Below are 17,324 nucleotides of genomic sequence, written 5' to 3' on the forward strand. Positions count from 1 at the left end.
GCCTGCCTTTCACAATGATGGGAGTTTTCATCAAATGAGAAGCTAATCTAAAGTTTCCCCCCCTCTTGTGTGTGTGTGTGTGTGTGTGTGTGTATAGTAGGTTTTCTGATTCGGATGAGGCATTAAAAAGTCATAAAAACCATGGAGTTGCATGGCAGTGCAAAGTCAAGGCATAAACACCTCCCTTAAGCAGTTAAGAAATACAATTCTAACATCTGAAGCCTTCTCTTCTCTCAATGTACAGGTACCCTACTGAGATGTGCTTAACTCATCCATGGGTAAACACTTCTCAAAGGTTAAGACCGAGCACCATGACAGTCTCACTATTTGGCAATGGTAAAATATTTTATCAACAATTCTACAAGTGGAGGCTCATTGCCAATCAAAATGCAAAGCGGGCAACTGTCAGATTATTTCTCAGAAGAAGTGATTGCCCTCTGAGTGAGGAACTGAAAGGTATCACTACTTCAATTACCTATTTCAATTAATAAATTCAAAAGGCGGTTTCAAACAGCAGAATGAAAACTAATCATTGAACTTGCAGTAATAAAGCATTTGAGGCGAAGATGGAATGAGTGATTTCACATAATCTGGTACAACACTAATAATATGATGACGTAAAATTACTGAAGCTAACTTTTCAGTACCCCCACCCCCAAGAAAGTCTTATTAAACTATTGCCATGCAAATGCTCAGCAATACAGATCAGAAACCACACACACTTTTAACAGAAAAATGGAGCACAGTATTATTTTTAACACACACATTGTTTGGGGGGAAAAAAACACTACTCGGGAACTTTATTGTGCTACTGGTTGTAAACAATGCTGGATGCCATAGTAACAAGGTAGACTTCTAAGCAGCTGAATCAAAGAATAATGAAAATGTAAGTTCTTGGGTGCTTAAATGCACAGAAACATTAATGACTTGCTTTAGGCTTAATATGAAGCCAGTAAAAGACCAATAAATAGATTTCTCATATTCAGCATCCCCTGAGTATGGCTAGCACACGTAGCAGAATAAAGTGATAGAACAGACTGTACCAATTTCAGATGGGAAATGGGGAATACAATTTTGAATGCTCCACTATACAGAAGCACTCCCTCAAAGTTTTAAAGGAGAGCAAACCCTAGTATATCAGAAAAAAAGTTTCCACTATAGCTCATTCTCTAATAGGCTTTCTTTTTTAAAAGCTTTTTAAAGGAAGTTATTTTTTTTACAGCTAGTAAAGTCTTAAAAAATGTGATCCCCCTATCTGTGAACTGAAATAGTACAATCTATGCTAACACTTCATACTACTTTATTCTGTTGAATGTGCAGATCAGATCCAGTCTAATGTTTAAACACAACATTATCTTGCTTCTGTTAATCAGCCTTCTCCATTCTGGTGCCCTCCAGATACTATAAAAACTCCCATTAGCCCCAGTTTTGAAGGTATAATTGCTGTCACTGGAAACTGAGAAGCCAGGGTTCCAATGGTGAGGAGATTTCTAATTGTGTTCAATTACACGTGCTTACAAACCTTCTTCATATGTTTGTTCTAGTTACGCAGATATCTGAAGAGCAGCCTGCACATTCCATTCTGTTGAGGGTGGGGCTTACACCCACTTCCCTGTCCCCATCTGTGTCTGCCTAATCACAACTTCTGTGGGATCAACATGGACTTTGCTTACACCTCAGTCCTAAATTAACATTCTTCTTCTTCTTCTTCTGACATTCCCTGTATAATGGAACCATCAAAGTCTACCTGCCTCACAGGACTGTTGTGAGGATGCACAAAGTAAGAACTGCAAAATACTTTGTACAGAAAAATGCTAGAATGCTATATTAATGCAATCTCTGTGAATGATTCAGGTGCATTCTTGGATCCGTATCATGACAGCTATCAATAGCAAACCAGGCAAGTGATGATAAAAGAGTGCAACTGTACCTGACATATTCTAATTGACTGGTCTAACACCGTCTTGGTATCAGTGACATAATCCGGGCACGGTAACACAGCGTGTTCAAAATGGGCTTGCATCAGAAGATGGGTTTTTGTGTGTGAACTGTCAAAAGAATGCGGATTGACTTCAACGGGGACATGTTTGGCCAGTTCACTGTTCATTTGATCTTCATTATGTCGTACTGGAAGGTCTGCATACTCTTCAGCATCCTTAATAAATAAAAAAAAAGGGGGGGGAGAGAAAGAGAAAAAATGTTAACGTGGAAAACATGATGGCTGTGATCTACAGGACTGTGAGTTTGCTTCTGCAGATTTTGTTGCTGTTCCTTCCCTTCACAACAGCCATTGTGTCCTTCACTAAGTTGCTCACAAGGGCAGGGATACCCTCTGGATGGCATCTGATGTACTGCAAGAGGCTGCAACTAGAAGCAGACACTGGGCAAGTTCCACATGTGTCCTGAAAGCTCTCCTGCCAGAGGTGGGTGCAGAAGAGGTCTCACTGGGAAGAGAAGTGCTTGGGGAAGAATGGATAGCGTTTACAATATTCTACTATTTTTGCATTTACTACGAAAGCTAGCATGTTTTCCACCAGAATGTTCAAGGGAGAGCTTTGCAATGGCAAAATCAATACTTTCAAAGGGGAAAGGTCTCTCAACTTTTAATTTCACCAAATGCACAATTAATATGGTCTGGTTTTCCATCATTTCTTGAACTGTAGATCTCTGAGAGAAAACAGCTACATTTCTCACAAATCCATAGGAATTAAATGTTTGCCCAGATGAATCCTCCTTCAAGCCCCACCTCTCCAAGAAGCTGTAAATACATTAGCCAAACTTCAGATGTTCCTAAAAGACAACCCACTGTTAATATTCAACAAAACTATTCACTTCTGATTATAAACAATATCACATGTTGTAGCAATGCTACTGCCCAAAGGTAAAAGGATGTTTAGAAAAACTTCGAAATAAAGTTTATGTTTCTTTAAAAAAATCATGCTCTTTAAGCAGGTTTCTTTCTTCTTCGTCATAAAAAGACTGACTGAAGACAACTGCTAACTAATCCTTGATGTCTCTGCCAGATCTCTTGTGAAAACTGTGGTCATTTATTTTCTGAACCTAAAGGTCACCACCATTTTAAGCCCTATTGAATTCTGCATGTTTGCCTCACTCTTATTTAACTTGCACCCTTTTAAAGATATTTTAAAGAATATTTACCAAGGAGATTTCCCCCCTCCCACTCAATACGGCCTAGCAGCTACAACTGGGAGACAGACCGGGCTGGGGGGAGAGGCTGGAGTAGGGGAGGCAGGGTCAGAGGAGTAGCTGCAGCTTAGCTGGTATTTCTGCAAAAAGAAAATAGCTCCCCAGACTCCTTCCCTCCCCCTGCAAATACAACCTGTTTTATTTACTTCCAAAACACTCCTCTTGTTTCAAACAACTTGCCTACTTCATTTCCTGTGTGTGATGGATGATTGTAAGTGAAGTTCATTTTCTTATCTGCATCATGTAAGTAATTAAAGGAAATCGAGAATGGGCACTGAAGCTTTTATACAACTGGGAATGAAGCTGAATGGAGGGCACCAAGGTCAGCACAGTCCATTATATTTTTATGCGAGAGGCCGGTCTGTCTGCCCTGTCCCTGTTTGTTTAGTGTAGGCAGGACAGACTGCTAACTGCAAATCTGTGCTTCTGATTTGCCCAGCTGTCCTTGAATAAAGACATCTCCCACTGCAAATGTTAAATGACAGTGATTGACAACCTGATGATGAACTCTGCTTGTAACCCCCTGCTACTGTTTTCAGATTGCACAAGGAAAGACAGAATAAAGAAACATCCTCCATAATCAAATCAAATAGGCCCGGCTGTTCACTCTGTATTTTCCATTTGGGTTTCCCTTTTCAGTACAAACCTTATCCTAGTCTGAAATGCCGTGGGTTCAACAATGGCAGTCTAAGCACAAAAATATTTTGTTTCATTAGAGTATTGATTTCAACAAAAAGTTGGCAATAAAACGACTTTCAAAACCCAAGGTACTGAAGTTTACAATTTTAGGGGAACAATAGACAAGAACACCCTTCCTTGTTTTCTCTGATGTTGCTTTGTGTCCTATCATTTAGGACACAAATGAAGTTGAAAGTTGAACAATTCCAAAAGCTGGAAGCTCTTTGATAACTCCTCTTGGAATAACATACAATTCTCCCATAGTGTCTATATTTTGTCCAGAGGCGGGGAAAGTTAAGCAACTGAAGGCAGATGCCCTGGACACATTTAACACTCACTTTGTTTCTTCACCACCCTCTCCCCTTCTTTCTTTGGCAGGCTGAATGGAACCCAAGGGCCATTAATTAAGCAGTCACCAAGTTTAGTGTGTGGAAGTTCTAACCTACAGCACCCTGACTACACAATCCATCACCTTTCTATAGATTTCTAAATGCCTGAGGACTGAGTTGACTCACCATGTGCCAGAAGGACATCCCGGTGGCCACACTACATTTTTGAAAGTCACCATCATATGTTAATGGGCATCCAAGTCCATCTCTACTAGTCACTGCTCAAAAGGCAGTGGTGAGTAGGAAGTAATTCAGTGATAGTCTACCAGATGTGCTCATCCAAGCATTTTCATGTTACCCCAAAGTGACTCTCCTCAGTTTACTCAGTAACTAAATAAGGTCAGTTTGGAATGATTCATGAAAGCTTCCAAAAGGGGAGGATCAGTGCAGAAAATAATAATTGAAATATGGGTGAGAAGAAGAGCACACTGAAGATGACATAGACCAAAATGAGGATAGGAATAAAAAAATAAAAATGGGCTTCCAACATCCTAGCTTACAATATTTGCACCTTCATTTTCACTGCTAATAATTGATTGCAAAACCTAGATTAGCACAAACCTTTCTGCCAACTGTGGAACCTTAGATGGGGAGTCTATGGTTCTTCAGATATTGCTGGATTACAGCTCCCATAATCACTGACCATATGCTATGCTGGCTAGGCCTGATGCAAGCTGGAGTCTAACAACACCTCATGAGACACAGGTTCTCCGCCATTCCTTTATCAAAGGTTTCACAAACGCCCTCCAAAGCATCGTCTTTTTATCAACCTTCTCCCATCCTGTTACCTGTCAACAGTGCCTTTCTTCCAGAAAAAGAGGTGCTGGTACTGCGTACCCTAAGTACCCCCAGAAAAAAAGCACTGCCTGTCAATTAAAATGTTTTGTTTACTAAAAGTTAGCACAATTTTTAAAAGACTGATTAAAAGGTACACTGGAACCAGTCAGTAATAAAATTAAAAGGCCTAACCTAAAATCCCTAATACGACTAATTCTAAGTTATGACTTTGCAAACATATTCCTAACCATACCTATGTTTAAAACAAACAAAGGCAAATTTACTGATGCATAGTGTGGCACTCAATTGAGTCCCATCAGCAGAAGCGCTGATCAAGGACTTCCTCTTGTGTAATGGTGCTTTCCCTCCTCTCCCCGCAAATGCCCCTGAAATTGGCCCCGGAGCAGCAGAGCGGGGGGTAGGGGGGAAGATGGGAGATTTTCCAAAATACTTGTTCTGATGGAATGATTGCCCTAGTGTGATGTTGAATTCCTACCATTGTATCTGAAGGATTGAGAACACATGGCTTTCTTTCTTTTATTTAACAGCCTGGGAAAAAAGTCACTGTGAAATTAATTAAATAATAGGTATCACATGTAAGCTCTTATTTATTTAAGTAAGATTATTCTTCTATTCCAGTGATTTAAATAAAACGAAGCATTCAATGTAGATTTATACAGCACACTAGCTCAAAAATATAAAAAGCTAATAGGTAACACATTTCATAGTAGGCTAAGGCTGCACTCCTTTGCACGCTTGAATACAATGAGTCTTACCCCCAAGTAAGCATACTAGAATTACACTGCAGGACTGTAATCCTATGCAGGCTAACTAGGGAATAAGTCCCATTGAACTCAATTATGAGCAAATATGCACTGGATCAGGCTGTGAGTAAGAGATGTGGGATGCCATGATGATGCAGGTGACAAAAGAAAGCCTTATTTATGCTAAAACTTAAGTTCAGCTATGAGAACCGGCAAAGCCTTTAAAGTTAATGAGTTCTAGACTTTTCGGACCAAGCTGATTAATTTGTAACACTGAGGCTTTTAAGCCAAACCAAATTAGTCTCTCACATTCCTGGAGCTTGTTTCCACTACTGAAGGTGCAGAAGTGTCCGCGTTACCAAGAGATTGAAATATTGGCAGATTTCAGATTTCACTTATGTTTAAATTGGAATTTGAGGTCAAAACAGCCAACAGATGTATGCAGTTTTAGATCTATGTAATTTTAGGGCGCAGGTTTCATTTTAAAACTCTACCAGTGCAGAAAAGAAGAGTATGCACATGTCAAAGTAGTGTATTCATGAAAGAAATATCTTGCTGCTAGTGATGTTTAGTAATATCAAATCTACACATTTTTAATGGACCCCCTCTTTTTTAAGGAATGCGAAAGGTCAATTTTATTTAATGTCAACTGTGCTGCAGAATCTCATAAACTGTTGCATTTATTTAATTTCATAAAATTTATACACTACTTGATTGTAAAAAAACTCAAAGCAGTTTACAAAAAGATAAAACTGTAAAACGGAGAAAAATTCACAACCGTTAAAAATATACATACAAAAGTTAAAATACTAAAACATATTTTAAATGACCTCAACTTTCTAAGCATCTGGGTAGATTTGTCTAAACAAGAATGTTTTTAGCAGGTGCTGAAAAGAGTATAGTGAAGGTGCCTGCTTGATCTCAATTGGCAGGGCGTTCCAAAGTGCGGGTGATGCCATACTAAACAACTAAATTCTTCCACATGCAGAATGGGTATTATGTGGCACCTGTAGTAGTGGCAACTGCAGTCTTCTGCAGTCCGTAGCAGCTAAGATATCCGACTGAACTGGATTAGCCTTGGAATTTCAAGGTAGCCATGCACTCTTTTTTTGAAGTGAGGCCTCTTTCTCTAATTCGTTGCAAAAGAACTGGGACAAACTAGCCATAGGAGTGTATAAACAAGCTACTACTCTGTGAGCACAAGGGAGCCCCAGTAATTAAGCACTGAGAAGATGGTAAGGAGTCAGGCAATTTAAGGACTTAGGTGAGTTCAGCAACAGGACAAGGAAGGCAGGGAAGTAAACATTCATAAGACTATATAATATGGATTAGTCCGAAGGCCCAACTTAGTCCAGCATCCTGTTCTCACAGTGGCCAACCAGATGTTTATGGGAAGTCCTCAAACAGTTTAAGTACTTGCTTTGTGAAGAAGTACAGTATCTATTTTTGTACAGTATGTCCTGAATATTTCAGCATTCAGCTTCATTTGATGACCCCAAGTTCTAGCATCTTCCTTTCCATTTTCCCCACGTCATGTGCAAGCTTGCACATCTCTATCATGAAGTCCAGCAACATCAGGAAGGTCACAGGTTCAACACCCGATTTATAGAAATGCTACCTGTTCTACATATAGGACCAGGAGTGGATTCTCAATGCATGGATGAAAAGGTGGTGCTAGATAAGGGGTCAAGATATGTCAGACACTGGGGAATATTTTGGGTCAATATGACCCTGCTAAAAAGAGAAAGGCTTCACAACAGAGCCAGACAGCTGAAATGTAAAAACAATAAGGTTTCAGAGCAGCTTTCAAACTCACACCTGGGGGAAACCAACAAGAGCTGACTTTGTCACAACTCATCCTATCAGTGATGATTGTGTGACTGCTTCAAATTCTCAAATTGCAATGGAGATACACTTTGCTGTTTCTTTAGCTGTGATTAATCCAGCATGCACATTAACGCCAGTGTTTAATTAAGTAGCTGGGGTACAAAGATGTATCCAAGAGGAAGTTTTAAAATCACAAGTGCCTGAGGAAAACGTACATAACGCCAAATGGCCTACTTTTTTCTGGATGGCCACACTAGGCTCTGACTGTTAATGATGTCAGGCTGTTAATCTCTGCACATTCCACTGACTAAAAGTGTACTAAACATAATCTAGCATCCCTTTGTATTCACACAGTCTCATCAACCCCCAGAAATGTTATATTAGTCTGAGACACAGCCAGCCAAACAGCAATTGTTAGAGCACATTTACTAACAGAGTAATATTAACTCCTCACCACCACCACTGCAGCTCTACAGAGCTGCAGCTGCTGCACAAGGTGGAGACAAGCCAGCTCAGACTTACCCTCAGAATACCTTATTTTGTGGCTTACCACAAGCAAGCCTGACATCTGCTTGCATGTTCAGTGGCTCGCAGGGGGACATCTGAGTCTGCAGAAGTGCATGGAGGGACACCTTCACTCAATCCAACCCCCTCTTAGCATAAGGGTATGCATGTGGATCAAAGCCTAAGGCCTAAAAGGAAATGATTATTGTGGGGAAAGTGTTACAGGGTCCTTAGCTGGTATCTTAAAATAAAGGGAAAAAAAACAAAGAGGCAAACAAGAAAGGATAAACCACTGAGAGAAAAGCTCAATTCTAATCTGTTGCTCAGTTTTTTGGCACAAAGTAAACTGGGTATGGCCTGGGTACAGGCATGAACCTATTGACATTTTGCATATGATTGCCCCCTAGATGCACACACAGTGCACAATCCACCCAGCAGAAAAGCAAATGAGAAATGTGTTGTAATAGCTTTTGCATGTACGATCTCACTTTTATTATCTCAGAGGAAAGGAAGCAAAACAAGACAGCGCATTTTGAATTTTGCTGTTTTCCACCCTTGTCATCAAACATCTGACACAAAACTCCCATTCACTAGCAATACTTCATATTACCATCCAATACTTTATCATTCAACTCTTAGACAGCACATTAAGTGCAAGCTTGATTTATAAGCCCATACATATGTGTACTAGCAAGCAGATGGAATTAAGTCAGGCACAGATTTATGAGCAGCAAACAAACTTAGCAAAAGGAAATGCCGCTGTTCCAGTGGCACCAAGTAGTACCGCTGGTTAAAATTAGGTCTGTATCAGTTAATTCTTCTGACAACTTTCTATTTAGAGGAGTTTATTTCTAGTCCATAAAAAAAGATTGGCCTTCCGGTTCCAACTTTATATTGCACATGGATTTTGAAGTTTTAGAAGCACATAAACAAATTTTTGCTTGTTCTGGCACATATTCAAGCACAGTGAGGACAGCCCTCAAACTGAGGACAGATACGAGTGTGTCATATAAATTTGTAAGGGTTTTAAGGGATAAATGTGCATGTCATGTGCTTTCACTTGCTTTGACTCTATTAAACAATGTGCTGTTTGTACCTTCAGGGAGATTTTAAGGTCTTTGGCATGATCACTCTCAGCATGCGAGCCTGTCTAGGCATCACAGGTAAGGAAAACTCTCAACCGGTGCTGGTTAAGCCATTAGGTAGGGTGAGGATGTTGCTTCGGGTAGCAGAAGCCCCCCAGGCAGCATGCCCATGGGTGCCCTGTAACCTCCGTCAGTGGTGGTGAAGTGCCGCCATTTGCGCCAATTTTGGGCAAGATCACAACCATTTTGGGTGAGATCTCACCTGAAACCAGTGTGATCTTGTCCCAAATCAGTGCCAATGGCTATGCTGCTTCTCTGCCAGTGGTAGATGCGGCAGGGTGTGTAGCAGAGCAGGTGGCAGCAGAAGGAAGTGGCAGGAGTGGCAATATTCAACACTGTGTTGCCCTTGCTCTCTACCCAACACAAGTCTCAGACCTCACATACCCAGTTAGCACCAGGCACAGCATGCAGTACAATGGCACCTCAGGTTACATACGCTTCAGGTTATAGACTCCGCTAACCCAGAAATAGTGCTTCAGGTTAAGAACTTTACTTCAGGTTGAGTACAGAAATCGTGCTCCGGCGCTACGGCCCATTAGCTAAAGTGGTGCTTCAGGTTAAGAACAGTTTCAGGTTAAGTACGGATCTCCGGAACGAATTAAGTACTTAACCTGAGGTACCACTGTACAAACAAAATGGACAATGCATTTATTTTAATGAAGTATTTCCTTGGACCCCTATCTCCAAGTGGCATGTGGTTAGGGGATACCACATTCAAATAAATGCACTGCAGTTCATTTGTTATTTTATTCCTATGAGAAAGAGAGGCACTAGAAAACCTGATACTTTGAGCTGACTGCCCATAATAGAAGATATGAATAGGCCTTGAAACCAGAGCTCTCTCTTCAGTCATGTTGGGATCATGCCTCACCCAGCAGTGGATGACCGTTAGCCTTTTGCTAGTGGTAAAAGGGATAGCTTTGCTCCAGTTGGCCTTTACGTTTTTTCTTCTAAAAAAAGCTCAGATGAAATTATTGTTTTAGCAAAGCTGAGCGAAAAGGCAAACTCTTCCAAGGGTTTAAAGAAAACCGTAAGTTCCCGTTCTTCTCGATGAAACTGTTTTAAACTGATTTTAACATTGCATTTTTGTATTGCTGAACCTGCCGTGGTACCTTATGGGGGAGAGAAGGTAAGAAATGTAATGGGTTCTGCTTTGGGGTCACTAGACTAGGTTATGGTTCCCCTTGCTACAGTTCACCGCTTCAAAAATAAATATTTGGAAATGCGTGCTCCTCCCACCATCTCATGTTGCCCTTATATACATATTGTATTTTGAGAGTCTGGAAACAGGAATGGAAAAGCCACAATCAAATATTTCCCTCTGCCAAGCAGTATTTGCTGGGCTGCGGTACCTTGAAACCAGTCCAAAGGGCATGAAATAAGTTTATGTTTGAGATTCAATCTTTATGTTCCCAAAGTCAATATCAACTGGATCATACAAGTTTACTGTCTAGACAAAAAAAGAAAGAAAGAAAGAAAGAAAGAAAGAAAGAAAGAAAGAAAGAAAGAAGTAACATTAGCTAGACTAGGACATGTGATCAGAACCAGTCAAGAGACTGAATGTGGGAAGGATCTAAGCTCTAGGAGATGAAAACTGAGAGAATATGTGGTGTTGGAATACTAAGGCTGAAAACAAGGCAGCCATATAGGAGTTGCTGACAGTAACTCTTTGAAACACATTATATAGTAGCCCAAGTCCTGCCAAGGAGCTGGAAGGGAAGAAATGGAGAGCTCCAGTTCTTTTTCTAGTCTTGTTTTCCTACTCCTTTCTCCACCCTCCCATCCATCATGGAGGGAGGACCTGCCTCAGGCAGAAGACAGGCCAACTTTTAAAAACTTAGTTGTGTTTGTTTGGTTTCCGGCCTTCAGTAGTTTAGTAAGAAAATGACTTCTGTAAGTCAAGCTGCTCCAACTCATTACTTTGAAAAGTACATGGCTGAAAACAGACTGTGCTATGATCCACTTTTTCTTTTTTTGGATTAAGGAATTACTATTATATGACCATGGCATTTATGCAACAAGATTCCCTTTCATACATGTAAAATCTTGGTCACACTAAGACAGATTGTTCCATGCTGTCCCAAACCTACATCTTCTTGTTTTTGTGGAAGTTCTCCCTCACATAAACATATAAATTCGTGTTAGATGATACAATTTCTAGCACTGTGCGTAGTGATACTGTGGCACATGCACATGAGGCACCAAACATGGTGCTCATGAGTAGTATGGCACATTCAGACACCTTTTTGGTTCCCATCAAGGCCCTCTGACTGCCCCATAAGTATAAGTGTAATTTTGCCTGCTTTTTTTGGGTGGGAGGGTTCTGAGGACTACCAGTTCTTTTTTTTATGAAATGGGTACATTGTAGTACCCCACAATAGTTTCAGAGAAACACAAAGTACTGCAGGCTGCTTTTTAGCTGCATATTATGCTGCCAGAATTCATCTTCCCATCCTTGCCTGTGTTGCAAGTTGTGCCATGCATATAACATGTCACATACTTTAAGCATGTTAAATGCATATTTTAACACCCTGGTCCCATTAATATTAAAAATAACAATAACACACCACTCATGAGAAGTACATTTGTGCACAGCAGGACATCTCTATGGCTCCTTAAAACCCCCTGAGCGTTTATTTAGTTTCCAACTTTACCTCCTTAACTAACTGTGCAGAGAACTATGGATGGCATCTGTAATTATCAAGGGATCAGGAATCCAAATGACCTTTCCCACTGTGAAAGAGCATAGGAAGGTCAAACTTAGTTAAAAGCAAGGCAGACTGACCAAAAGTTCAGAGTTCTTTTGGGGTGTGAACTTAAATTGCCATCCTGTAATGAGCATTACACCATAGCGAAATTAGAATATCGTACAAATGACATTTAACACTTAGCACAGAATCAACAACAAGATCTGCAATTAGAGCAACCTTTTTCACAAACATTTTATAGATATTAATTTCACTGCCACGATGAAGCATGTAAAAGAAAAAGCTACACCTCTGGATGTATTTGAACGGAGAGGGAATAATTCCTATCAGAATGAACCTTGAAGGCAGACCAAGAGTAATTTCATGGTAGTTTCTTTTACAACCTCCTGGAAAATCTCTGAAAAACTTTTATGTGATAATTTTGTTAATTCCTCACATAAAATTAAACTCTTCCTCAAGCTCCTACAAACCACTGCATTAAATGTAAGGTTCTGAAGTGTTATCAGCATAAGGCATAAAGTCTTCATAAGCCTAGGATACAATCTGATTCCTATGCCACAATATCCCCCCCCCCATTTTTTTAGTATCTTTTTGATGTTAAGAATGCAAAGGACTGTAAGCATCTGAGGAAAGGTTTCTGGGTAAGTATCAACAAAACTGCTATTATCCATGATAGCTAAATGGAATCTTTGTTAATATACTTTTCTGAGTACCAGATGTGATGGACAAGCAATATGAAAATCCTAGAGTATTCATAAAAAATCTCAACATGGGGGAAAACATAGACATGAATCTTTATCACCCTACGTCAGTCTTCCCCAGATGTTTGGGACTCCATCTTCTATCCATCCCCAGCTAGCATGACTAATGAAAGTCCAAAACATCTGCCGGGCACCAAGTTGGGGAAGGCTATGTATTTGAGCAGCAGACCACACTTTTCATTGGAAAACATGAACACAATGCCATGGCGCAGAAAAGATCCTGAGAACCTTGTCAATATTTTATTCCAAACAACTTTCAATATTATATTATACATTGATAAAGTGTCCAAGGACACTTAAAAAGAACGTCTAGGTTTTATGGTTTAAGCTGACTTGTCAGGAGAAAAAGAAGTTTTAACTTACTGCAGTTCCATTACAATGTCTGCCCATGTTTTTAAGATTAATAGACTGTTTTGGCACAGTTTGTATGAACCGATGACAGTAATAAAGCAGTACCAGCAGATTTGCTTAGCAGCTGCCCAGAAGGAAATAATCGGTCAACTTTTCGTTTCAGGCTTTGAACTAAATACCGAAAGTTAGAGGGAAGCAGACTAGAGCATATGCCTTGGTAAAGTGAAGAACTCAACTTATTTGGCCTCTGTATGGTGCCAGATATACGTTTCAAAGTATTCAGATGTAGGCTGGGAACATCACAACTCCCAACATCGTAAATTGGCATGATATACAGTGCACTTCTTGGTTTCCCACAATCGCTATGATGCTAAACATACTCATTCCAATGAATTTTACTTCAACAGAAACTTATCCAGGACAGCACTGTCTACTGAAAAATTATTTTAGAGCTATGAGTCTCATGGAGATAAGGTTTTTCAGGGTTTTTCAGGACAATTATCTTCATTGTTAAGGATATTTTAACAGCAGTTATGGGAGCCTTGGTTCTCCAGAACTTGTTGCACTACAATTCTCATTATTATTCTCATTATTATTGACCAAGCAGTGTGGCTGATGCGAATTGAAGTTCAACAAAATCTAGATAATGTCAGGTTCCCTAGCCCTGTCTTACAGTCTCTATTGCCTGTAGGTAGGTGGTTTTTTTGTTTTTTTTAAAAACAAACAAACTTATTTTTAAAGATAAAATCCTGAAACTAGAAGTGAAAAATAGGTTTGTTGGAATCCTGGACTCAGGGAATACCTGCGTAAATAGGTACTAGCACAACATCTCTCAGTTGCTGCCTGATCTTTGCTAGCACAACAGCACCCAACAGGTCTCTCTCTTTTTATCGACTTTGTCTTGGCTCCTGTGTGCCACAATTCCTATTTCCTCACCTCATTTTCTGGCTGCTCAAACCTGAACTGAGGAACTGAATTTGGACAGTCATTCAGTCAGTTCCCATTCTGAGCACTGCTGGGTCTGGGAGTCTGAGGCCCCTGGTGTTCCTTAGGGGAATCTTGCTCAGGAGTGCTGTCTCCAGGGGGTCCAGGTGACTCTGGGCAGTTAGGATCCAGTTCATTCAGGCTTGGTGTTGGGGCCTGTGTCTGCATTTACCACTCCAATGACTTATGCTACTTGTCTTCCTGATCAAGCTGATACCTCCCTCTCCATATGAGTCCTGGATGCTAGTCAGGGTTATTAGATAAACCAAGGATAGCAAAAACTGATTTTAACTACCAAATTTCACAAAACCACACCAGTTTAAAATCAGCCAGTAACTTGGCCCATTGTTTTGGTGAGTATAAAGCAAGCTACCAGGCAATATTAGCAAGTGGCTTTCATCCAAAGCAATGTTAAACTTTTAAGGAAAAAAATAATTCACTGCAAATAAAGAATAAATCTCTATTCCATGAGCTTGGTTTAGGTGTTTTGAGCTACTAGGAGTACAGTATGTTCCCACTGAGCCATGTCCTCTAAAATAATGGGGTTACAAGCAGCTTTTGGGGGGACGGGAGGGAGGGAGGGGGATAACCTGGAACTTGGCAGTTTTGTAAAAGGGCTGGCAATACTGACATTTGATAAGACCTGTAAGATCTGTATTTCTACTCAGCTAACATTTCTATTTGCCACTTGTAAAAAGAAAAAAAATCTAACTATTAAGACAAGATCTGCCAAGAATAATAGAGGAAGATAACTGAAGAGAGCTACTTTTGCTGTGATTCAAACTTGCAAGAACTTCTATTAAAAACAACAAAGAAAAAAACAAGAGATTTTCAGTACCAGATGTCTGGGAAGATCCCATTTGGATTTGAGCTACTTAAATTTGCAATCATGTATTTATACATCTAACAGAGCTTCTGTTTCTCCTAGAATCTGAAAATTAACTAGCTTTGTAGCATCTTCCTTGATCTGCCACCCGTGCCCTGAGGATTAGAGACTCCACCTGAGCTTGTTTTACAAGCATAAGAGAAAAAATTAATCTCTGCTGGCAGCGATCCCACTGGGATACTGATGAATAATGATATCCCTCTCTTGCTGCCCTCTCAGTCCACTAGAAAAGCCACTCTAACCCAGCAACGTGGAAAATGCTGAAACCATTCCAGCTGTGGATTAGCAGGCAGTCAAGCATCCATCTGCTCTGTGCAAAGCGAGAGAAGGCAAGCATGCATTCTTATAGCTCACACAGCGTTCACGACTAACGTCTTTTAGAACCAGTTAGATAAATATTAAAAGAATCTTTTAATGAAGACTTACAAGTGCTTAATCTATTTTCTATAGAATCATACCATTTCCAACATGATTGCTCTGGGGTACTCTACATTTATTTATTTAACAAAATGTATACACTGCTCAAGTGCAAGAAAATCTCTAAGCAGTTTACAAAAATATAAAACATTAGAATTTTCAGTAAGAAACAGTTAAAAGCAAGTATACAAAAGCATTCAAAAGCCTGATAAAACACATGTAACTTCTACGTGTCTGGACACACCTGCCAAAACAAAAATGTCACAAGCAGATGCTGATTTAAGTAACCTTATCTATCATACAAAAGCCGGAAACCCTTCTCCAAGTTGTGAATTGGGCAGTTCATTTAAGCTATGAAATATAGTGAAAGCAACACAGAAGGAATTAAGTTGATGTCATTTAAAATTAATCAAATTTTATCTTATTTGTGGAAGGGGTAATGCCAGGCAAACTTATTGGGATCAAATTCTCACAAAAATCAATGGGATTAACTTAAAATAAACACGTCTAAGGCACAAGGCAGTCTTGTACATTTACATGGAAAATGGGCCATACTACTTTTTTTTAAAAAAACCAACATGCTTCACTAACATGTGTCACAAGATGGGTAAAGTGACAAATCCAGCAAGCTCTTTTAGAATTTTAGACTAGCTTTGTAAGTAACAGCAAGGCCAGAATAACATTTTATTATAAAAGCAATTAAGTTATAGCCTATTTCTATTAACAATGCATTTTAGTTTTAGAAAACATACTGTGCTAAAAGTTACATTTAATTATGTTACCAGTAATGGTAGACAATGGTGGTGGTGGTGGTGAGATCTGGAATGAGATTCAACTACCGTATTTTTTGCTCTGTAAGACTCACTTTTTCCCTCCTAAAAAGTAAGGGGGGATGTGTGTGTGTCTTATGGAGCAAATGCAGGCTGCGCAGCTATCCCAGAAGCCAGAACAGCAAGAGGGATTGCTGCTTTCAGTGCACAGCGATCCCTCTTGCTGTTCTGGCTTCTGAGATTCAGAATATTTTTTTTCTTGTTTTCCTCCTCCAAAAACTAGGTGCGTCTTGTGGTCTGGTGCGTCTTATAGAGCGAAAAATACGGTAAATTGTCGCGTGCATAGAACAAGCTCTTCTCCTGCAATGGAACTTTCCATCCGTCGTCTTCCTCCATGTCCCCAGCACCCCCCTAAATCTGCTCAGTGGGTTTAGAGGATCCATGGGGGAGAAGAGGGGAAATTTCATTGCACAAGTGAATCTGTGCATACACACCCTACTTAGCACTATGATGAATTCTACCAACAGGCATTAATATCACTTCTAGACCTCCATTATAAGAAACAGAGAAACAGATGGGTCATACTTTTCACTATAAAACTCTTACATCTTACTATATCTCAATATTCTTTTACCTTTATTTTTAAATCGGCTAGTTTAAAGAGAAGTGAAATTAGACCATGGCAAAAGAACAATAAACATTTGTTTACCCTGAATTAAAAATGAGCATAGAAGGGTGATATATATTCTTTGTTTCCTAAATGTCAGGGTTTTGTGCTTTTGAACTTGGTTCCTCTCTCTACCCCTCTCACCGCCCCCGAATTCTGTGCTGCATGAAAAATACGATATGCCACATTCAGTCAGCGATGAGTGGTGGGCATTGTCATCTTGATTTACCTACTGATTGTGCTTTGCTGGGAAGGCAGAGAACGCCAGGTGTTTTTAGTTTAAAGTTAGCTTTAGAACTAAAAGGGAGAAAAAAGCAATGATGGAATTACTTGTGTCTGGGGAGACACTCAGAATTAAGGTCACGGGACTATGGAATGCATGCACTGAAAAATACACAATGCCACCATATTCTGGAAAGATGACTTTAGCTTGGAAAACTGCCCCATTTACTCAGATTATGGAAAACCAAAACAAATGTATTTATGTGT

General features: G+C 39.8%; 1 protein-coding gene across 3 annotated transcripts in view; it reads right to left on the bottom strand.

The window, feature by feature from the left end:
* Positions 1-17,324, bottom strand: part of ASCC3 (activating signal cointegrator 1 complex subunit 3) — a 217,012-nt gene that overhangs the window by 21,199 nt on the left and 178,489 nt on the right. For all 3 annotated transcript variants that reach the window (XM_080999928.1, XM_080999929.1, XM_080999930.1), the window contains exon 37: positions 1,931-2,155. In XM_080999928.1, coding sequence (XP_080856054.1) covers positions 1,931-2,155 — 225 coding nt within the window. The remainder of the gene's footprint in view (positions 1-1,930; positions 2,156-17,324) is intronic.

This window comes from Podarcis pityusensis (genome assembly GCF_964106645.2).
Source record: "Podarcis pityusensis genome assembly, chromosome: 3".
Lineage (NCBI taxonomy): Eukaryota > Metazoa > Chordata > Lepidosauria > Squamata > Lacertidae > Podarcis > Podarcis pityusensis.